The sequence below is a fragment of the Channa argus genome, chromosome 14, assembly GCF_033026475.1.
Source record: "Channa argus isolate prfri chromosome 14, Channa argus male v1.0, whole genome shotgun sequence".
Classification (NCBI taxonomy): Eukaryota; Metazoa; Chordata; class Actinopteri; order Anabantiformes; family Channidae; genus Channa; species Channa argus.
Window position 1 is genome coordinate 14,149,571 of NC_090210.1, and position 22,083 is coordinate 14,171,653.

At 38.1% G+C, this 22,083-nt stretch overlaps 3 protein-coding genes and 1 long non-coding RNA gene across 7 annotated transcripts; 2 read left to right on the top strand and 2 right to left on the bottom strand.

Annotated features, from left to right (window-relative positions):
• Positions 1-4,080: 4,080 nt before the first annotated feature.
• On the top strand, positions 4,081-6,159 carry tmem70 (transmembrane protein 70). Of its 2 annotated transcripts, XM_067528684.1 has the most exons (3): positions 4,081-4,347; positions 5,152-5,254; positions 5,609-6,159. In XM_067528684.1, exons 1-3 carry the CDS (start codon positions 4,168-4,170, stop codon positions 6,052-6,054), a joined length of 729 nt encoding a protein of 242 aa, XP_067384785.1. In that variant the 5' UTR covers positions 4,081-4,167; the 3' UTR covers positions 6,055-6,159. The 2 variants fall into 2 exon arrangements, with proteins under 2 accessions (XP_067384785.1, XP_067384786.1); XM_067528685.1 differs by lacking the exon at positions 4,081-4,347 and having other exon boundaries at positions 4,354-5,254.
• A 347-nt stretch (positions 6,160-6,506) lies between these two features.
• On the bottom strand, positions 6,507-6,920 carry LOC137140508 (uncharacterized). The gene is made up of 2 exons (XR_010916450.1): positions 6,784-6,920; positions 6,507-6,625 (listed from the first exon to the last, which is right to left on the bottom strand). It is a non-coding gene; the product is annotated as an uncharacterized lncRNA (long non-coding RNA).
• Positions 6,921-7,177: 257 nt separating this feature from the next.
• Positions 7,178-13,253, top strand: ankrd45 (ankyrin repeat domain 45). 3 transcript variants are annotated; one of them, XM_067528688.1, is made up of 5 exons: positions 7,178-7,822; positions 8,487-8,654; positions 8,754-8,839; positions 9,053-9,191; positions 10,744-13,253. In XM_067528688.1, exons 1-5 carry the CDS (start codon positions 7,606-7,608, stop codon positions 10,773-10,775), a joined length of 642 nt encoding a protein of 213 aa, XP_067384789.1. In that variant the 5' UTR covers positions 7,178-7,605; the 3' UTR covers positions 10,776-13,253. The 3 variants fall into 3 exon arrangements, with proteins under 3 accessions (XP_067384789.1, XP_067384788.1, XP_067384787.1); XM_067528687.1 differs by lacking the exon at positions 10,744-13,253 and adding an exon at positions 9,491-10,300; XM_067528686.1 differs by lacking the exon at positions 10,744-13,253 and having other exon boundaries at positions 9,053-9,484.
• On the bottom strand, positions 13,076-21,697 carry bpnt2 (3'(2'), 5'-bisphosphate nucleotidase 2). The gene is made up of 8 exons (XM_067528682.1): positions 21,156-21,697; positions 19,571-19,643; positions 19,014-19,160; positions 18,716-18,875; positions 17,982-18,077; positions 17,661-17,822; positions 16,762-16,896; positions 13,076-15,804 (listed from the first exon to the last, which is right to left on the bottom strand). The coding sequence occupies exons 1-8, from the start codon at positions 21,275-21,277 to the stop codon at positions 15,662-15,664; spliced, it is 1,038 nt and encodes a 345-aa protein (XP_067384783.1). The 5' UTR covers positions 21,278-21,697; the 3' UTR covers positions 13,076-15,661.
• Between the last annotated feature and the right edge of the window lie 386 nt (positions 21,698-22,083).

Sequence of the window (22,083 nt, forward strand, 5' to 3'; positions counted from 1 at the left end):
GGTAAATGTGTGTTGACATCTTATTTAAGTCACACCACATCACATGCCATTTCATCACTTTTGTGAAATGTCTGAAATGAAAACCATTAGGAAACTTACCAAGGAAACTTAATAAACAAGTTTAAACAGCTAATCCATTCAAAGTTCCTTTAACATACTTTAGAGTAAATTAGAAATGTATAGTTTATTAACAAATGCAAACATTTTACTCTTAAATCTTCGGTTATGATGATATAATTTAATAAGTACACTTTCTACACTATTTACTAAAAACATTATACACAAAATTGTATGGACACTACTCAAAGTAAGTAGGTTTTTAACTATAATTGGTGTTTGGGGCTCCTTTTGATCAAACACCCTGAGGAAATACTGTACGCATAATCACACAATATCATTCAGCCCTTCATTCAGTCATAGTACTGTGTTACCCAACAATTTCACACCTCAGGTCATAAAAGACCATAATGTTCTTAAAGCAACATACATAGCACAAGGGAGAGCCTCAGTCAGTGCCAGCTGAGTGGGAGGTGCAAAACACACCACCAACTGCTAATTGTTACATCATGGTGGTAATGTGTGAATAGCAAATGTATCCATCCATCCACTATCTAAATCTTAAATCTTATCCTGTTAGAGTGGTACACGATGGAGTTTATCAGAGGGGCACATCACATAATCACTATTTATTCATATAGTCATAAATCAAATCATTACAGCGTGAAATCAGTTTTACCACTATGATCTAACGACTTATAGCACAAGAATGACAGTGGACACAATTTCTCCATAGTGTTAACAATGATCCCTTCAGAGGTTTGCAGCCTGCTGTGAGATTTCCTTACTACCCAAGCTCTATGCTTCTATCTGTTGGACATTTAGAGGTGCTGCATAGGACCAGCTTGCCTTATTTAGTCCACACAGTGGTTCTACAACATAACATCAACAGTGGCAGCAGTTTTCTCTATGTCTTGTCATATTCAGCTGGTACTGAAATATCCTATCTGTTATTTATTTTTCCAGTTTGAGAGTATTAGAAGGAATAAAAGAATATGTTTAATATTTTCATGGTGCTTAAATGACCAAACAAGCAGATAAATAATCCACAGACATCATATGGAGGACTCTGTATGCAGGAATTTACAAATAGCCCACGTAAGATATAAGTCCCCTGAACATAAGATGGTTTATTTTTTGGTTTACTAAACAATAAAGCAAAGATATGGGTGCTGTTTTTTTCTACTTGTTTTTACAATTTTTTTTTAATTTGATTGTCGAAGGTTTAGATATAATAAACCTTATACACAGGTTGCTTTGGGGCTGGGACGATAAACCCAACGTTTCCAAAAAGAGGAGATGGTTGATCCTAGAAAGGCCAGACTCATGGTGGTGGAATGTCTTCGAAGTCAGTAGGGGGACAGTTGGTTGACATCGTGAATAACAAACTCTTCCTCCTCACTCTCAAACTCTTCATCACCATCAGCAACATCTCTCTCATCATCCTCTTCTACCTTAGATAATTTTGACCCATACCCATAATCAAGGTTCCAAGGTACCAGCCAGACCAGTCAAGTTGTCCAGTTCCGCTATGAGCAACAAACATATCAACTAAATAACAAATACGACAAACATTGTTTAAGAAATATTAAACAAGAACCACATGGTTATTTGCAGGGATCAATTGTAAAGATATTATGATAAGAAAAGCTGTCTTTATGAAAGCATTTGATATTTTCATCACCACTTACATCTTATACTGCACATGAAAGTTCTAAAAAATACGCCACACAAAAAATGAGCTTGTTTGATCTCTGTAGTCACTTACTGTTCTCTCAGTATTAATATGTGGATGACATTTTTATCTGTACGGTGATAGTCCAGGCCTCCCTGGATTCTAATTGGAAGGTTTTTTTCTTTAATTGGTCTCCTAACAGACTTTTCTCCTGTAGATTGGTTTCCTTTTTTCTTTAATCAGTTAAGCACTAATGTCGATCCCAGCAAGGTTTCTCCTTCACATGCTTTCTGGCCTTTATCTCCAAAGGGTTTCCAGCTTTAGCTTATGAAGGTCAACTTGCATAAAGTTCATATGCAAAGAGAGAGAGCACAAAGATCACCAGGTCTTTTATTAGCTCGGCACTGTACTGCAGCCATGGAGGTTAGTTATGCACATGCGCGTAAGAGCGTGACTAAGAGAGAGATTTAAATGAAAAAATATTTTCCTGTTGCGATTTCTATGCAGCTTTATAAAGGATAGAATGTTCCTATATCACAAAATAAATCTCTGCAGTCAGTAAATAGTACAGTCAGACTAACATGAGGACATGTGCACTGTGCCCTTATGAGTTGGTTAAAAAAACACATATGAAAGTTTTACCTCACAGGGGCAAACATCAGGTGACGGACACTCTAAATTATTAAAAGGTACAACTTTTGCTCGAGAAGTATTACAATTAAAACCAAACCAATAAGAAGTTAAAACTAATTAATACAAAGCTTAAAGTAAAAAGTAAACAATTAATTCCTAGAAGCCCAATTAAAAGGCCAAGAGGGGAATGGCAGTGGCTCGACACACTTGGTCCTCGTAGAATTTTTTAAATGAATTTTATAAACCTATATCATATGAATTGGGGCACTTTAGAGAGGAGAGTTAGACTCCAGCCTCTCACAACCCTACAAGGGTAAGCAGTTAAATATAATAGATGGATGGATTTCAGAGTCCGGTCTCTGTAGAGCCATGAGTTTGTTTTTCCTGGCTTTCTCAAATGTTGGAGAAAAATTGCTTTCATCATTGGTGATGTTGACGTTAAGGACTAACCCAGAAGCTTTCAAAAACATTTAGATTCTTTAAATAGCTTAGTGAATTTGTGCAGTAATTCATACAAGTAATGCAGTATTGTCCTCCAATTGCCTTACTTGAATTCCATGTATTGCAGCAGAACCTCCAGCAGAACCAGGCTCAGGGTGGACGGCCATCTGCCTTGACCGGTTGGGGTGAGTGGAAAGTGAGGAGAGAAAAGAAAAAGAGCAACAAAAGCAACAAAACATTGGGCAGGTTGGTAGAATTTTAAATTCCATTTTAGATATTATAGGAAGCCAATGGAGAGAAGCTAGTGAAGGTAAAATATAATCTCTCTTCAACAATTACGTTTTCAACAATTAATAATGGCAAGTATGAACATTCAGACTAAGCAGGGCTCGAATGTTGAGATATACAAATGTAATCATAAGCACCAAAGCTGCTGATGTGCAACTCTAAACCATCAACCTTCCACATTTGTTTTATAGCTGTTTTTTATTCACAATTGGCTTTGCTGATGGATAGCTCTTTCTCTTGCAGGAATGTTGATTTGTTTTGGCTGCTCTCCACACTTGCTGCCAACAGAAGATGAACTTGATGATGATAAGTCTTTTTTGGGTCTGGGCATGTCTTAATCTTCTGGGCACCAATGCAATGAGCAATATCTATGGTGGTTGAAAATCCTGTCTTCACCTCCAGGTTGACACCCTGACAGGTCCTTATAAGGTGATGATGAGGTCAATCATCAGATGTAGGCTTTCACCCCCTCCACGCATATCGCTAGGCTAGTGGTTTGGGAGGTGGTCAAGGAAGCATTTTTGTCAATGCAACATATTTTCTTTGAGCTCTTTAACCTCAGAACAACTTACATTGTTATTACATTATTATTCTTTTCTAGCAAGTTTTCTCTCCATGCTGTTTGCCCACCATTGATTAACAGAGCATGTTGCAATAATTTTGTCATCATCAAGCTTCACTCTTTACTTTCTTTCTTCGGGGCAGGAGAGTCATATAGAGTAAATAGAGGAAAGTTGTCCTCATCAGCACTGACAATAGAATAACAGTAAGGGTCAAAAGTCTACAGACCTGTGGAATAAAACAGCTGTCAGTAAGTGTGGGGCTGAGTTTAACCACGAAGACGTGGTTGATACATAACCATGTGTTAGAATTATATATTCTCATATATAATTATACCAAGTACTTAAGTACAGTTGGGTTGTACACGCCGATGGATTAGGTGGCGCTATTGACTTTTCCCCTTGGTTTTTTAAACGGATATTAACGGAAGGAGAAGGGATTTAGTTCCGCCGTGTGTATTTACTTAGCAAGTAAATCATTTAACGTCAGGCAGGAGTGTCACTAAGTGAATAATGTTTTCTGTGCATATCCTCCGTAGTTTACGACCTTGTGTTGTTTCTCAGTCGTTTAATTGTATTCACGGTACGGCGGTGCGATATGGTGCGTTTCCTGTGTCGTGTTGTAACTTTAGAGGAGTTAGTGGAAAAAAGCTCCATGCTGTGACAAGGTCGTTCCTCAGGGGAAGCAACGAGGTACTTCTCCACGAACTAACTTTGCGTTTTATTGGGGGATACGTAGGATACTCAGTAACGTTTATCGTATATATGTCCACGACGAATGTGAACAAAGGTAGCTTGGGTTAGCTCGGTTAGCATTAGCTGCTACGTTTGCTCTATCTGGGAGCTATTGTTCATGCCTGATTTAGCTGTATCATCTGTAACTACGGATGCTATGCAGGATACAGTAGCATAAAAGCCATTTATTGGAATTACGCAAGTATTTTATTTCGTAATTTACGATTCATTGTTTCATATAATACCTTCATTATGCCCATAAGAAAATGAATTGTCCTATACAAAATAATTTAACTCTGATGAGGACTAACTGGAGGACAAAAAGGTCGAACATGTTCTCTGCCTCAGATGAGAGCCCACATCAGTGCTTTCCAGAGTAGAAGAAGCAGGAGCTTTAACTCTTAGGAGGAGACTGTGTGAATCAGACCTTTGAGGTTTAAAAATAGGGGGCACCTTTATAATAAGAGCGTCAGAGTTCTCCAATTAAGTGACTTTTATATGCAGCCCTAAAACTTTCTTAGTGCATGTTTTCCTTGTGTGTGTTTTCATTGAGTACTGCAACACATTAATAGGAAGAGGATAACTACTGATAATCAAATAACACAAGGAATTGACAGCTTACAACTTGCAGTCCAAATTGGAGATGCATTTTCAACCTGATCTCCAAAATCACCTGATCATCTCAAACTCAGATGGTTTGGGATCCGTTGTGCTTTTAACATAGTTGCCAAAGCAAATGTTAACATGTGGTTTTCCTTTGAGCTGGTACAGTCCCACTGTTCGTCCTCTCGTTTGCTCTCTACGATGACCCACTCTGAGGATGGGAACCTTATTTACACTGGCAGCCTGGGCAATGCTGTTCGAGGTGAGTCACTTTCACCTAGTTACATGTGAAAAAGAAAAAACAATGATCATCTTTTTAAAAAAAAAAATTCCTGACGGCCACACCATAAAGATTATAAGCTACACAAGTGTCATGTCTCACTTTTTAGCTGTAGGAGTAAATTTTTTTCACATCTGTAACTCAGTCATCACAATTCAATAGTGTTTATAGTTGAGCTATAATACCTAAGTTCACTATTCTGCTGTCATCCAACATTCTAAACCCAAGGGTGATACAAATGTAAATATTAAGATATGGACTTATGCTTGATGATAGCAGTGTATAGAGAAGTGCTTCCTATACATTCAAACTTTTGTTGTTGTACTCTTTTGTCAGGGGTAAAGATGTTTTCATACAGCAGCAGTGGGGCCAGCCTCGTCGTCATGCCCTACATCCTCCTGACGACTGGACTAGGACTCCAGAGCTTGGTCATGCAGGCTGCTTTTTGTGGAGTCATTGGTTTCTTCACCTTCCTCACCCCTGTCCTCCTCCATCTCGTCACCAAGGGCTATGTGGTGCGCCTGTACCACAACCCAGACAAAGACACCTACACTGCCATCACGTACAGTGTGTTCCTCACTGAAAAAAGGACCGTGTTCCACCAGAGGCAGGTCAGAATACCAGCTGTCAGCAAGATGTTCACCACCTTCTACGCTAACAGTATGGGGCTGCTGGTGAATCCAGACCTGTTTAGCATCCCACACGACTACAACCACTTAATGGGCTACGATAAGCCCTTTAGCTTTGACATAGATGATGTGGATAGACCTGATAAGAGCTGAAAGAGTGAATGCAAACACACTGAACGTAATTCTCAACTATTATTTTTTTATTTGTTAAATGTTTCACATTTTTCTTGATATTAAATTATAACTCAATTAACAAGATATTTTGCTGGTGTCATTGTTAGTGTAATTACAAATACACAAGCTGCAAAACTCGGCCACCTTGTGACTTTAAGATCATAAAGAATGTATTTGAATGTACTATGTGTTTTCTAACAAGTAATCATATTTTAATTTCTCTTCTGTCTCAGTGGAATTGTAAAGTGTTAGGATTACAGTATTGATGCAGAGGATTTTATTATTTTAATTTGATAGATTAAAATATTTTTTTTGTTAATTTAAAGGGTGACTCCACTGATCTTCAACCTGCTTCTAATGGTTCCGGTTTGGGGAGTATATTTACATTTACATGTACATTTAGTCATTTAGCAGACACTTTTATCCAAAGCTACTTACATATGAGGTACAATATGGATGTAGTGAGAGAGGACATGAAGTTAGTTGGTGTGAGAGAAGAGGATGCAGAGGACAGGGTTAGATGGAGGCACATGATTCGCTGTGGCGACCCCTGAAAGGGAACAGCCGAAAGGAAAAGAAGACGTGAGGTACAAAAATGTAAGTCAAAGAGAAAAACAACTAACCCAAAGCAAAGTCCTATCAGAGTCCTATATTAAGAGTGTAGAACTTCCTTAAAACTATCTTTTCCTGTATAAAATATTGTCCTACCTTTACCTGACAGATGCCTCAAAGTGCTGTTATCCTGTGGAGTTTTCAGTTCAAGTGATGTCATCTTGTTTTACATACTATGAAGGTTGTAGCTTTGGTCAGCCTGCTTTTCCAAACCTCCTCTAGTTGACGTAATCTGAGGAAGCAGCAGCTTTACAATAACTTATTACTGTTTTTAAAATGAATTTATGTCTGCAACAAAAGTTCAAAATGATGACAGCTTTGATGTGTCACTATATCCAAATCCCTCACTCATTATTAAGGTGGTATACTCCCAAACAGCGAAGCAAGGAGTGTAAACAACTGATTTAAGTCACAGCTGAAACCTTCACATTGATCAAAGACAATGTTAAAACAACAGTCAGGTCTTAATGTTGTGGCTTATTGATGCTCATTAGTTATTTTACTATAAGTTGGATTCTTAAGAAATATATCATTCTCATGTCTATTTCATGTTATTTGTATACAATGTCAGGCAGCCTAGAGGGGTGTGTGTTTGTGAATCAAATAAAACGTGTGACCTTTATTTCCTGGGTGTGTGTGTGTGTGTGTGTGTGTGTGGTGATTTTAGGAAGAGAGATTTTAAGGTGTTTGATGACTAAATAGATGGAAACAGGTTAACATCAACTACCCCACTCACCCTCACCCAGAATGTGAACCCTGATTCTCCCAAAGCTAAAGAAACTCACCATTAAGACCTGCGCGGCTTGTAGACCCGGTGACGCGGTAACTAGGGCAACAGTCGATTACGGTCTATGCGAGACGTGATATGGCACAGGTAGCTGCTTCACTGACTAAAAACCAGTTAGCAAAATTACATCGATGCATGAAGAAATTCTTAAATGTGTGGTGTCAGGGGATTTGGAAACTATCAAGCAGTACTTGGAAAATGAAAGTGTCAAAGAAGAGTCGGATTTCTTCGGACAGACGGACGAGGCTGGGAGAAATGCCCTGCAAATCGCCTGCTTGCTGGGGAGGAGCGCCATTGTCCGGGAACTGCTCAGACACGGAACTCAGGTCAACGAGCAGACTGTGAGGGGTGAGAGGACACGGGGGTCTCACAGCCGTCTTATGTGAAATATAGAGTATTGTTTATAACTGCACAACTTAAGAACAGAAGTAACTAAAACAACTAAAGTTTTAAAATATCATTCAGTGTTAACTAAAGTTTACTAGGTAATTCAGGCCAATGTGGTGGTGACCATTGGTATAAGTTAGCTAAGTAATTCTACATTTAGCCAGGATTGGTAAGGACACATTACTGAAGTACTGTACTTAAAGCTAAGTACAAATCTAAGGGCTAATTTTCTTTTAGTCCAGCATGATTCAATAAGTAGTTTTGTAGTACTTTTGTACTTTAAGTAGGATTTTAGAGCCTGTATTTCACCATGAACAAGGATTTTGAAGTGTTATTTTATAGACTCTATAGCAATTGTAGCGGAGTACTTTTTTTAGGTAAGAACATTTAGTTGAGTATTGGGTTTGTGTACTTATACCACCACTTGGTTTGTTATTTTTGTGAATCCAGCTCAGTTTAAAGACGAGATAAATGATATATACTAATCATGGTGCTGTTGACAGTGCAATGATGGTGTCATGGAAAAACAAGGAAATTAGGAACAATTTATAACATTTCTGAGCTGGCTTGCTAACACCCAAAGTATGTAGATGTATTATTTTACGGCTGATGTTCTGTTTGCCAGGTTATTCACCACTGCACTTTGCAAGTTGTTGGGGCCATTTGGACACAGTGAGGACTCTGCTTGAACTAGGGGCTGACATACAGGCCAAGACCTTCAGAGGGGACAGACCTGTAGATCTGGCCAGGAAATACTCCAAATCAGACTGTGTTGACTGTCTCATCCTGGCAGGTGCTGGTGGCTGATGTTCCGCCATTTTCCTTAGAAACCTTTGATTAGCAAAGATGGACATAATTCTTTACCTGTGTGTATATATTTGTCTCCTCACAGAAGCTAAACAGGACCTGGTGTCATATATTGCCTTCATTAACGACATGATTTCTGATTCAGAGAGGAAGCCCACAAAGGAGGAAAAGGTAACATTAATTTATATATATATTTATATCCATCTTGACTTAATGTCAAATTGTAAATAACTTGGGGATTCCCTGATCTAATATCATTTCAACGTTCAAAGAATTTGGAGAAATCTCTGTAAAAAAGAAAGAAGTCTGAAAATGTCCAAATGTCCATAAATGTCCATAAATGTGCATAATTTCTTCTTTTTCTCTTGTGATATGTCTGCACAGAACATCTGTTTGCGTGTATGCTCTGCTAAGTCAGACTGGATTCAGAGTTTCAAAAACCCTACAGTGTCAGACTTCATAGCCCAAAGAAAAGACATCGAGGATACTCTTCAGCCTATTATCAACAAGCTGTCAGCCCAGAGTATGTATCTACTATTATTGTACTGTACTGAGATTTTAGAATTGGCTTTTGAACACACAAATATCTCCCAAGTGTAGGAACCATTTGAATATATAGCAACTCCTAAGGAGTGATATTGTATTTCATACTGTAATTCCTGTCACAAAAACTGCAGTTTCTTATAAAATGAGACATCTGTGAATGTGTTCTATTGTACTTAGCTGGTCTTGTGTACATAAAGATGTACACAAAAAACTATTGTGGTGTTAATTTTTTGTACTATCTCATCGTATAATTACATTTTTGGTTTTTCTTTGCAGTGACATGCTTGCTAATCCTCCAGGGAAGGTTTAAGATAAGATAACATTGACCTTTATTCATCCCGCAGTGGGGAAATTTCTGGTTACAGCTGCAGAAAAAAATGTGCAAATGTAGAGCAAGAATTTCTGTCATGATCTGACCCTCACAGTCACTTCCTGCCCTGGACTTTTATTTTGTTCCTCGTTTTCTCCACTTCCTGTGCCCAATTTCTTTCTCCAGCTTACCTCTCATCAACACTCTCAATTGTTTCCACCTGTTCCCCTGCCCTTTTGCAACCCAGCTCTCCCCTTGTTAATGGTTGGATCATTGTCTTTGTTTGTCATGGCCCTCCATGCAACACGCAGTCTTCTAGGTCCTCTGACTTGTGGGCTCTGTTTTCTGTTTGGTTCTGGGGTTAGATTTTGGTTTTCACTCTGTGTCAGTCCTTCCCTGCGAGTGGTTTTTGATTGCGGGTAATTTGATTTTTAGTTGTTTTAGGTTTAGTTTATGGGTTGCGTGAATGTTTAGCTTTTCCAGTGTTTTTGTTATTTCCCGGTGTCGTTTTATTTTTCCAGTTTAGATCAATTTTTCCCTCCTTGGTTTGTTGCTTACCCCCTTGTCGGTTTTGATGCTTTTGTATTCATTTTGTACTAGTTCTACTCATCCCTCATTAATTTCCCAGTCTGAGTTTATTCGTTGTTTTCTAGTTCTTGTAGTATTTCCTCCGAGTTTGTGGCTGTTTTGTCCTCCGTTATAGGAATGAGTTTTTGTTGGTTGTTTTTCCAGATTTTGTTTAATAGTCATAAATAAAGCTCTTTCTATTTACTGCGCCCCTCTCGCCTTGTTGCTCTTGGGTCCACCTTAAAAACTAACCCTGATAATTTCTGTACAAGATTAAAAAGCAAAAAGTCAGTATACAGTACAATTTTACAATCAGCAAACAAACAATTGCACTAGGGTTGACGTTATCACAGTGTTACTATCAGTAGTAGGAATGTATATTATAGTGACTGGTTGTAAAGTCTGACAGCAGCAGGGAAAAAGACCTATGATATTGCCCCTTCAGGCACTTATGATCTAACAGTCTGTCACTGAAGAAGCTGCTCAGAGATGTCACTGTTTCATACATTAAGTGAGATTTATTGTCCAGCAAGGATGATAGCTTGGCTACCATCCTCCTTTCTCCCACCTCCCGTATTGTGTCCAAGGGCATCCCCAGGACTGAGCTGGCCTTTTCTGATCAACTTATCCTGTCTCTTCCTGTCTGCTGTAGAGATGCTGCTACACCAGAACACTACGCCATAAAAGATGGCTAAAGGCACTGCAGAGTCAAAGAAGGACTTCAGTAGTGCTTCTTGCACTCCCAAAGACCATAGTATCCTCAGCAGAAAGGGTCTGCTCTGTTTTTTCCTATAAATGGCCCAGTTTTGGAATTAGTATTAGTAAGTATTAATGAATGTAATGTAAATGTTACTGCCTGTAAGTATTTGGCAATGGAAATTTGTTTGTGGAAAACCTCAGCAATTGGTCTGAAATTGTCTAAACAGGTGTGGACCCTTTGAACCTGCCTGCTTTAAAAAGACAATTCAGAACAGCACATAATTGTCCTATTCAAATTCATAGCAGAAGCCAAATAAAAAAAATCTGATATATTGGTTTAATGAGTCAAAGACTGTAACTGCTGGCTGATGTTGAGACGATGGGAGGCAGAATAAAAATGGCTATTCTGCCGTGAAAAAAAAGAGGTCAAAATTCTCAATACAGTACAATAGATTACATTTTGTATTGGGACTTACAGTAATACACCCAGTTCTTTTTAGGGCTCTTCAAATGGCCTGCCCTACTCCTTACATTAATGTATTTATTAGGATAAAAAGTATTGTGGTATATGCTTCAACACCCATCAGAACCCAGGACAACATTTGAATGTTTTGCGTGTGTAACTTCTTCTGGCTTAGGTTCAGGAATAAGTTTACAGAGATATTGCAAATATTTTTTCTATAATGAGATAATCATAAATATTGAAAATGTTAAATTGATTAATTGCCGGGAATCCAAATAATTGTCTTTTCTAAACTTTATTGCATTTGCTTTAAAGGGTAAAATGGAAACCTTCAGTGCCTTTGATGCGGCAAAAAAAATATAGTGAGGTTAGACAAGGATTTAATAAATGTTTATTTATGTAAGCCACAGGTGAATTTTAAAACGTGTGTACAAGCCCTATAGTGTATTTAAATAATTAATGACGTTCTATCATCGTTTAGTAATGTTACGAAGGACCAATTACAAACACGAAAAATTAGTGGAATCTTTATCCGCCAAAGAGAAGTGCATTGGGCCCCTGGGACTCTCCATCAACCAATCAGAGCTGCAGCAAGCTGGCCGAGATTACTTTCAGCATAGTTGTGGAAAGAATGCTAGACTTGTGTGCTGTAGTAGTATTGGTAGTGCCGTTTTTGTTTCTTCTTTCAATCTGTGTGCATTTTTTTTTTTTAGCTTTATACCATAATTTCAGGGCCACCACAGTGGATCATTAATCCGCATGTTAACTAGGTTAATTTGGATTTTGTGAGGTCCGAACTGAATATGAGTAAATGCATATGTGAATAAATTACTTACTTTTTTAATTTAATTCTAATGTAATTAGATATTTTCAGAAAATGCTGATAGCGCTTCTGATGAACTGACCTTTATGAAAACAGCCATGAAGAAATTACCTCGACTGTCTTACTTAACAGTCGAGGTAAACAGTCTACACATACTAATGCTAAAAATCTAACAGAACCAATCAGCAGCTCATCAGTTAGATAATAAAATGTACTGTATGTTTTTGCTTCAGATAAATTACACAGAAAGAGTAACATTCAACATCACCAGTTGCGATGGGCTACATGGCAGGGTACCTTGCCAAAACCTCTGTGTGTATACTTTTAAACACATACTTCAAAAAGAAGTGATCCGTAGAATGCCATAGATTTGTCAGGCAGTTTTTGCTGCAAAGAGCAGTTTTTAAAAATGAAAGGAAAGTTGCTAATTTGATTTGACCATTATTTTGTGCTCAACTATGCTTAAAAATGAATTGTTTTTATTTTGTGTGTTTCGTGATCCATTTGATTGAATGAAACCAACAAAAGACTGGCCAAGTATGCTAACACATAAAAGGAATTTGCTTCAATCATTGGTATGTTTCTTCTAAAATCCAGAGTCATATTTACAGTCTTAAGCATGTTTAGTTCCAGGTTGTTTTGACTGCACCAGCTGATCAATCTTGGGTCGATACACTTGGATGAGGCTGAAAGCAGTTGTGTAGCCTGTAAACTTTAGGAGCATGATAGTCGAGTCGCTTGAGGTGCAGTTGTTTGTATAGATAAGAGCACAGGTGAGGGGACACATCCTTAAGGAGCACAAGTATTTCCTTTCCATATGCTGAATGCAACTTTTCCCATCTTTACCTGCCAGGACCCAGGGATGTTTGCTCTGTAGCTTAAGGAAAAGGGCATTATTCCACTTTTAAACAATAGTTTTCAGGTGCACGTATACAGCATTCCTCATTGTACAATCTGTTTGGAAAATGTGATTAAAGAATTGAAATCACTGCAGCAAAATTAGAGAGATCTTCTTTATTCCACACATTCTTTCGAGTCAAAAAGTGGCGCCTACATCACCCTCAATGTAACTCAACTGCTAACTGTTCAGTATTAGAACAAGATGTGGTTTTCCTTATCAAATTTCTGGAGCCCAAAAATGTTTTGACAAAATTTTTTTTTTTTTTTTACATATGCACTCATAACCTGTAAATAGACTTTAATAATTTGCAAAACTATTTTATACTTAAACTCATTAAACATTGGTGCCACAAATGAATCCAGATAAGTATTTAACCTTCTGACACATCCTAACCATTGTCTATCTTTTCTTCAGTATGTGGCAGAACATGGGGTTACATTAATTCTTAAACAGCATACATTTTTTTTTTACAACTTTTCAGTAACATAAAGGCTGCTGAGACAATTTCAACATAAAACAGGTCACTTGTATCTTTAAGAACTGCCATGAGCCCATGGTTTCTTAGTAAATTTGTGTTACTATTTAACATGCTTTCACAGCAAAAGTAAAAAGTCAAACGTCACACCAACACAAATATTGGCTGTAACACTGCCAGTTTAAACACACTGACACGTGAAAGACAGTTTAGAACATGTCCTTTGAATCATATGCTGGAAATGTCTAAAAACATGTCTCTATGCATTATTTTGAGTGCAGATTGATGGGCAGAATAGCACAATCCAATAAAAATGTCCAAATAATGAAGGTATGATTTCTCTCTGAAGCTACTGTACAAGCTAATTTCTGATCTTAATTTACTGTAAAATGTAAGAGTTCAGCAAACAGTTTGCACTGGAGAGGTGGTGGTGGTGGTGTGTAGAGTACCAGACTACAGTACCTGAGTTCATCTCATGAATATTATGTTTTTACAGGATGCTGATTTTGAAAAAAACAAAAAACAAACACCATTTTATTACTTCCTATTAATGCAGACTCATGGAAATGTCAATCAGCTGCATCTCCACACCTACACCTTCAAATAGGTTTAACCAGCAAGCAATCTGTCTCAGATATATTACCCTGCCCTACACAACAGTTAACAGAACCAACTTGAGCACTCATCACCACCACCACAAAGACACAACAAATTAAAAGAACACAAAGTGCGACCAAATGACACTGCTGTAATTATTTTTTGCCTATTCGTTCTAGAGCGAGAGATAAATAAATAAATATTTGCAACTTCATTTCAAATGACCTAAAGCAATTGTCTGACCACATATTAGTTTTTTTACTGTATAGGAAAAATATTAAACAAAAAACAAAATTATCTCATTCCTGCTCATAAGGAAAGTTCATTTTACAATTTTATCTTCAATAATTTGCTGTAACATGTTATTGTCATCATATATTGTAAATATATGATGAAAAAAGTTATTCCTCCCATTACATTTTTTATTTTGTTATACTAACTATAGAGTTAATGGATCATGTTTGTATATATGCTGTTACCATGGGCATCGCACACATGCCTACAAACTGAACATATGCGATGTAAAATCATTATTTGGATCTGGTTCAGCAACAAATCAGATTTGAATCATGATTCCTAAGTTGTGTAAGAGACCAAATAAAAGGGGGGAAAAAGCCCACTAAATTTCTGCCACCACCTCGAACACAGCCAGGACCAAGATAAGGAGGAAATGATGGCAGATGTTAAAGCAGCAACAGTGACAAACTAGTTAAGAAGAGTTTGTCGGCATCTTTTGAGGAGTAAATAAAGACTTAAATTTTTATAATTAACAATGTCAACTAATAAAAGAGGAAACATTTATTCTACTTTTTTCCTTTGAAGACCAAATCAAAGCCCAGAATTCTCCCTAGGCTCCTCAAGAATCTAGAGGGAGCTAACAAAGTACCAAACACTATGTTAAATTGTAAATGACCAATGTTACTGTATTTAATCTCAACTGCTGAAAAGCGCTATCTTTGTGCTACCTCATTTGAAAGAAAATGTGACAAATGAATTGTAATGGTGTTATAGTGCTGGTAAACCTTGGATTTGTTGTTAAAGTACTGTAGCATACTGTGGCCAGTCAACTTATTTTGAGCGTCACTATTCCCTGTAGGAGTGAGTGTCAATGCAGTCCCAAATGATAAAGACAGATGGTGGATTCAGTAATTATCATGTGATGAAGATGAGATAGAAGAAGTAAAGAAGTCAATAACTTTAGACACTCTGTGATATGTGTTGAACTGTTCAGCATTGTACTCCTCATTTAGGAGTCATTCTGGTCTCTGATGATGAAGGGAGGGGAATTCAGGGATGGCAGCTGTTGTCCAGTGTTTTGCTGTAAGCACTTGTTTGTGTGTGTGTGTGTGTGTGTGTGTGTGTGTGTGTGTGTGTATGTGTATGTGTGTGTATGTGTGTCACACTGTACCCATGAAGAGGAAGATGTACAATTTCTCCAAGTTGTAAGTTTGTATGCATGTGGAGAAGTTTGCAGTCGGAGCCATTGTTTCCGCAGTGTTGTCCTACTTGCAGGTCCATCCCAGTGACTGGTGGATGTTATAAAAAGAGGGCTGCCACATGCTGCCCTGCCCACAGCATCCTCATGCTTCCAACAGCTTTGTATTTGTATCTTTCAGTGCTTCTCAGGATCCCAGTTTGGTAGTCTCTCCACTATGGCCTTATGGTCCACACCCACACTGGCCACTAGTCCATCTTTGTTGAGTGGTGTTCCACTGTAGTCAATGTCCTCTCCTTTTAGGGTTGTCATGTGTCCTCCTAAAGTCACAGTGATAACATGTTACTCAAATAGTCACGACACACCTTAAAAAGGTAGTTCCAGGAATGATATTGCCTCTTTTAAAATATTTTTTTTGTTAATATTCAGTGTATTTTAAACATATCTGTGACATTTTAGTTATTCAAAGTTGTTTAGATTTCTCTGAATCCACCACAAGGTATTGCTAGATAAAAGGAAAATTCTATAAGCCACTAATCTGATTGCCTGGAGATGTGGCCTCCTTTTCCACCTCCAGGAGGTTTCAGAACGGTAGGATCGTGAATTAACATACAGTAATCTTTTCACGTTGCTGGAGGAAAGTAGCTTAGCTTTAGCACAGCTATATATTGATTTGATCAGCTGAGTAACAAAAAGTGTGATGAAGTACTACAAAAACACACACACATTTCTCATAAAATACTTAGGTATACTATATCTTATGTATTGTTTTCCACATTAGAGATTTCTGTTTTCTGTGCGATTTTCCTGGTTTAAACTAGATTGGTGAAATTCACATCCCATCTATGCACCAGTCTAATTTGAAACTTTGAAACTACCTACAAGCAATTTAGAGCCACTAATTACATAACATTTATGTCTTCAGACTGTGGGGGGGAAACCAGAGTACTGTAGCTGGAGGAAACTCACACAAGCATGGGAAGAGCATGCACACATTTCACACAGAAAGCCCACAGCTGGCCGGTGAATTGGAACTGGAGACCTTCAAGCTTTAAGGCAGCAGCACAGGCCACTTCACCAAGATGCCTCAATCATCAACCCACCTTTTTCAACTTCAACTTAATGTTGAATAATGCCAGTAAAGGGGCTAAATATCCTGAAATGTGTCCAGTAAACAAAGCACCCCTACCATAGGGGCTTTCAATTGGGTTTTCTGTTTGTAATTTAACTAAAAGAAAAAGTCTCTGAACAGTGGAAAGGATTGGTTGTTACATTACCCAGGGCATTCAGCAATGCTGCACCCGCACAGATGTCCCATTTTTTAATAGCAGTGATGTGAATGTAAACATCTGCCTGTCCAATAGAACCTGGTTCTTTTGCAGGAACATCCAGGAGAGACAGAACCTTATATCCTAAGAGGGAGAGACAGAGAGAAGCAGTGTGTGTGTGTCTGCCAAATTAAAACAATCACGAATGGAAAATTTGGCAAAAAACACATTCATTTTTTTATGCAAATATCAAGATTTATTTATAGAATGTTTTTAAATTTTAAAAGGATGAAGGACATTCAGATTAAGATTAAATCCTGTCCAAATGGTATAGGTGTGACCTGATCTAAGGCCCCTTCTTTACTAAACATTTGTGTGTCTTGTCCATCTCAACCTGCTAGTTTTGCAGCACTGCTGCTCTTTACAGCAACTGTATAGTGCTGAATTCTGCCACAAAGGACAATATAAATGAGGGTGTCTGAATATGAAAGCTTTAAAAAGTCATTGACTCAGGATTCAGACACTAATAAGTAGGATAAGAGAGTAAAAGAATCACCACTTGACCCGTTTGTTTTTGCACTGTGGGAAAACACTGCACCAACCATAGTAAAAAAACACATACAGGGAAAACATGCTCCCTACAAAAAACACTGTGCTGCCTAATAACTACCAATATCCTGTTGGTGCTCCTTCACAATAAAATAATTCCATTTTCAAAACCCCAGGCAGTTCTTCCAGTGAAGAAGCATAGGTATCGTTTACTTTGTCATCATGAACCCTAACTGACATCAGAGAATTGAAAATTAAATGGATGACATCTGCCAACTCACTGCAAGATGCTAATAAGTCTTATATACTGCACCTTTAAATATAGTCCTTAAAAAACAAAAAAAAGCAAAAACACTTACCTGCCCCACCTGCTTCTGTGATTGCAGTACTGTTTCCAAAAGCATCACGAATAAAACTTTTAACTTTTCCAGAGTGGGAACGTGATACAATGGTCTTTGGAGGGTTGACACTGTAGGACGACCGGGGATGCATATTTGACCCCTGACCTACAAATGCCCATGCTGGTGGTGGTGGTGATGGGGGAGATTGCAGGTAGACGTAAGAGTTAGACAGGGGACAAATTCTAATTTCCCTTAGATTTCAAGCCATTACAAGATGCTGACAATGTAAATTTCAAAAGATGGCAGCAGCTGTAATGTTATAGATGCACACATACTTACCGGTGAGCCCAGTGAATGGCTGATGGATAACTCCTATAATTGGTTTACCATCTACAGCCACACATACCATTGTGGTCACATAATTCACAAGACTCTCTGTGGAGAGAGCGATGTGTAGATAGACAGTGTGGGGAAGAAAGATAGGAGAAAGAACCAGAAGACAAACAGAGAGGAAGTTACTCACCAACACATTCACCTTTGCCGTTTCTACTAGTTAGTTACAATGCATCCAGAAAGTAGTCACAGCACTTAACTTATTCCAAAATGGATTAAAGTCATTATTACTTTGCCATGACCGTCCCAATTGAGCTCTGGTGCACCCTGTGTACACCGATCACCCTTGAGATGTTTCTACAACTCGATTGAAGAGCATTAATCTTTTTCTCCAAAACTTGGTTTCATTGGGTTGTATTACAAATTGTAAAAAACAGACAAAGTGCATATCTATTAAAACCAAATGAGGCTAATAAAGCTCTTATTAACATTTAAGATTTTGGTAACATTACATTTTAAAATGTACCTTAGACTTCAAGTAATTCTCACAAGCCTGATGTGTAAACGAAAATCCAAACTCAATTTTACACCCTAACTATTCACAGATATCACACTAATACTAGAAAAAAACTATTTGCTTATGTAAGAGGGGCAGTCGTGTACACGGTGTACCACAGTATATAGCACCTTCTAAAATGATAAGTGAAATGAAGTTAAGGAAACTTCAGTGACATGCTCACCAGTATATTCCTGCGTAGCGTCTAGAGGATCAATCCACACAGTGATGCTCTCTGCAGGAACATCCTTGCCTCCTTCTATCTTGTTCAGTATTTCAGCTGGAATGTCCCGGCTCCAGGTTGCTGCTTTATCCCCCAAATCATAATGTTCCTCACTATTCACCTGCAAATGAACACATGCAGGCTGCATTAGTAGAGTCCTGTGACAAGAATGTTGTATAGGAATTTCTTGTCTTTCCAGTTGGACTATATCTAAATGAAAGTACAAGAATGATGAGACATCTATGGTGGAAGGGCTCACCGTGATCTCTGGGAAGGTGTTTCTTATGAGGTTAAACATCTTAATATGTGACTGGAGGTCGCCCATAGTCAGAAGCTCATTGGCTCCTTCCTTTGTCTTGCCCTTGGACTTTTCCTCCAGCTTATTTCCTTCGCGCACCTTTTTCACCTAGGAAAGAGAAACAACTCATATTACATTCAAACATCTTCCTAATTTAAAGATGTGATTTCCTTAGCAATTATAGTTGAAATAATAAATGTTTCCATGTCAATGGAGACAAGTGATTCAGAAGGTTGCAGACAAGGCTTAGTATAACTTAAAGTAACTCCTATTTAGTAAATTACATACCACTGCAGTACTAATTACTCAAGATTTCATCCACCCTTTACGTATAATTGTGCGGCAGTACCTAATACCAATAACTAATGACTTACATGTAAGTAAATTAATACACAGCTACATCCTGGATGTTCTTATGACAGTACAAAAATGACTATTTTTTGCAAAGAAGAATTTAAAAAGCAACTGTAAAGACGGGTGCTGTCAAAACAGCTGGCAAAGATAAACAATGTTATTACCTCTCTGCCACCTAATTCTGCAGCCTCCACTGAGACAGCCAGCAGGTCCCTCAGATCCACTTTTCTCCTCTGTCTGCACAGATAAAAAGGACAATACTACAAATGTGAAAACAGCACAGAACCGAAAAGAGCTCTTACCTTATTTAACACCAAACCTGATGAAAGGATGAGGTTTATAAAATAGGAAAGTAAGTTTATGATCGTGCACTCAGTATTTGTCGAAAAAACTGATGTTTTGTGCTTGCATTTACTGTTACAATGATCTTATTGTCATATCAGACAACTGCAATTTATTACCGTCCTGCATCTGATCTATGTGAAACCTACGCAAGTGGCTTATGCTGTTATTTGCATTTTTACTCATTAGTCTGTCTGTGTCACGTTTCAATTTCACCACAAAACACGTAAATGGCGATGGGGTTTCTGTTCAACTGTGTTGAGTTTTGTCACCACTGTCCTGAGTTGTTATTTGTGTTCTACAAAGAATACTGACTAAAATTGTGGGGCATAATGTGGAGTTGGAACTAAGGGTGTTGAACAGCATTTAATTTTATTGAAATTACTGCAAGGCAGGTTTGTACTCCTGAACCAAATAAGGGCAGATGGACTGAGAGGAGCTATTCACAGTAGTTGTCCTTCACGTTGCCATGACACGTAGTTACATATCTGGGGATATGAGGTGCAAGCAGACATTAAATCAAACCACACTACTAGCTGTAATTCTTTTGTAGATATTCATAATAGCAATTCTCCAAAGTAAAATTCAAACTTGTCCGAATGGTAACAGTCACAATCTTACTAGTTCAAATTGTATTTCTAGATACTCTTAACTGGTTTACATTTAATAGCAAGTCTAAATATCTGTTGCAGATGTGTCATTTATTTCTTCCTAGTCAAAAAAAACCTTTCACATTTCCACAATGACAATACCACCTTTTTTGCATGACTCTTATTTCCTAAGCATATGCTGTGTGTTTTTGTATGTGTGTGTGTGTGTGTGTGTGTGTGTGTGTGTGTGTGTGTGTGTGTGTGTGTGTGTGTGTGTGATAGATAGAGGCTGTTTCTCCAGTTGTGACTTTCCTAATCCAGAAGGTTATAACATCTGTGCTTCTTTTAAAATAATCGAGCAAGTTTTTAGGATAATAAGCATCAGCATTTTTTTGGTTCACCTTCTATAAACGTGGATAGTTCAGTTCCAGACACCTTGCTCAAATGAGGAAGAGCTACGATCAAACTGTATATTTGCTCAACCAACTGAGTATAAGACGCCTGAGGGTTCCGCAAATCCTTCAGGGGTCTTACGTCATCATCTGCAATGGATGTAGTTTTATGCTACAGATTATAACCTGCTACAATATATTTAGTTCCAACACGAGAACACAATAGGTTGAATAGTTGCTTATAAGTTATATAAAAGGACATAAATTATTATTATTATTATTTTTACAACCACATTACAACTGAGGCAAGCAGGACTGGACACAGTACACGTCAACTTTTAGAACCAGCTGCTGTAACGTTACCTACAGTATTCGGTAATGTTTCAGTAACGATGCACCATGTGAGATGAAGTTAAGAGTCTGACCTGAAAGCCGCCAGACGACTGGAGATGACACCGGCATACAGGTGATAGATGACGCCGAGTCCAAGGAGGCAGAACACCGCCACACCGAGCGGTGACAGTCGGATCCCCATCGGAGCCATCATTTAAAACACAAATTCAAAATGAGACCTCTGAAGTGCTTGTAGCAGACCAGAGAGACGGAAGCTAGCTGACGTGGCTGTTACCAACACCAGAGTGCCCCCAAAATCCCAGCGATTTCACGCCTGGCGTTCGGTTTCTGATAAATTCACCGACTGTCATAAAACAGCCAGCTGCTGTTGATTAGTAAACCGACCGTTCAGCGTCGCCCGACACCAGCCAGACGAAATTTACCCAGTAACAGACAGTCGCTTCAGTTTGTAATGACGTCCCGCTTTTTGGACAGTCTGGTTGCTTCTCATTCTCGGTAGTAGTTCATTGGAACGAGCCAAGTGTTCACTGGTGTCGAAGGCAAAACAGAACAATCACATCTCTGTTCAGTCATCTTTCCTCCCTCTGTACACACAGAGGTCACATACCGCCCCCTTCCCTTCCGGGTTAGCATTGCTCTCGTCATTACTTTGGGTTTATTTATTTATTTATTTATTTTTCGCTTTTCCAGTTTAAAAAGAAACACAATTACAATAATTAAGATGAAACAAATTATATTACTTAGAATTGGAAATATATACAGTTTAATTACTCATTCCATATTAAACTTAAAAATACTGTAAATATAAATCCACTGCAAATGTACTGTACTTTAACATAAAATGTAATATTACCTCTGACAACTAAAGTAATGGAGTAGGCAACTCTGTCTTAGACATTGTTAATTTTAAGTGGGTAAGGGTTACTTGGTTATTCAAATGTGGATGTGCATGAGAAGACAGGTTAACTGAACCATTAAACTAGCTTTGTTTAGTGGCTT

Excerpts from the sequence above, each read along its gene's own strand:
- tmem70 (XM_067528684.1), top strand. The coding sequence starts at position 4,168 with ATGTTTTCTGTGCATATCCTCCGTAGTTTACGACCTTGTGTTGTTTCT. Across the intron at positions 4,348-5,151 it reads TCCTCAGGGGAAGCAACGAG|CTGGTACAGTCCCACTGTTC; the intron begins GTACTTCTCCAC and ends TTTTCCTTTGAG. Across the intron at positions 5,255-5,608 it reads CCTGGGCAATGCTGTTCGAG|GGGTAAAGATGTTTTCATAC; the intron begins GTGAGTCACTTT and ends CTCTTTTGTCAG.
- ankrd45 (XM_067528686.1), top strand. The coding sequence starts at position 7,606 with ATGCATGAAGAAATTCTTAAATGTGTGGTGTCAGGGGATTTGGAAACT. Across the intron at positions 7,823-8,486 it reads CAACGAGCAGACTGTGAGGG|GTTATTCACCACTGCACTTT; the intron begins GTGAGAGGACAC and ends TCTGTTTGCCAG. Across the intron at positions 8,655-8,753 it reads TGACTGTCTCATCCTGGCAG|AAGCTAAACAGGACCTGGTG; the intron begins GTGCTGGTGGCT and ends GTCTCCTCACAG.
- bpnt2 (XM_067528682.1), bottom strand. The coding sequence starts at position 21,277 with ATGATGGCTCCGATGGGGATCCGACTGTCACCGCTCGGTGTGGCGGTG. Across the intron at positions 17,823-17,981 it reads GCCATTCACTGGGCTCACCG|CATGGGCATTTGTAGGTCAG; the intron begins GTAAGTATGTGT and ends CACCACCACCAG. Across the intron at positions 16,897-17,660 it reads CACAGAAGCAGGTGGGGCAG|GATATAAGGTTCTGTCTCTC; the intron begins GTAAGTGTTTTT and ends TCTCCCTCTTAG.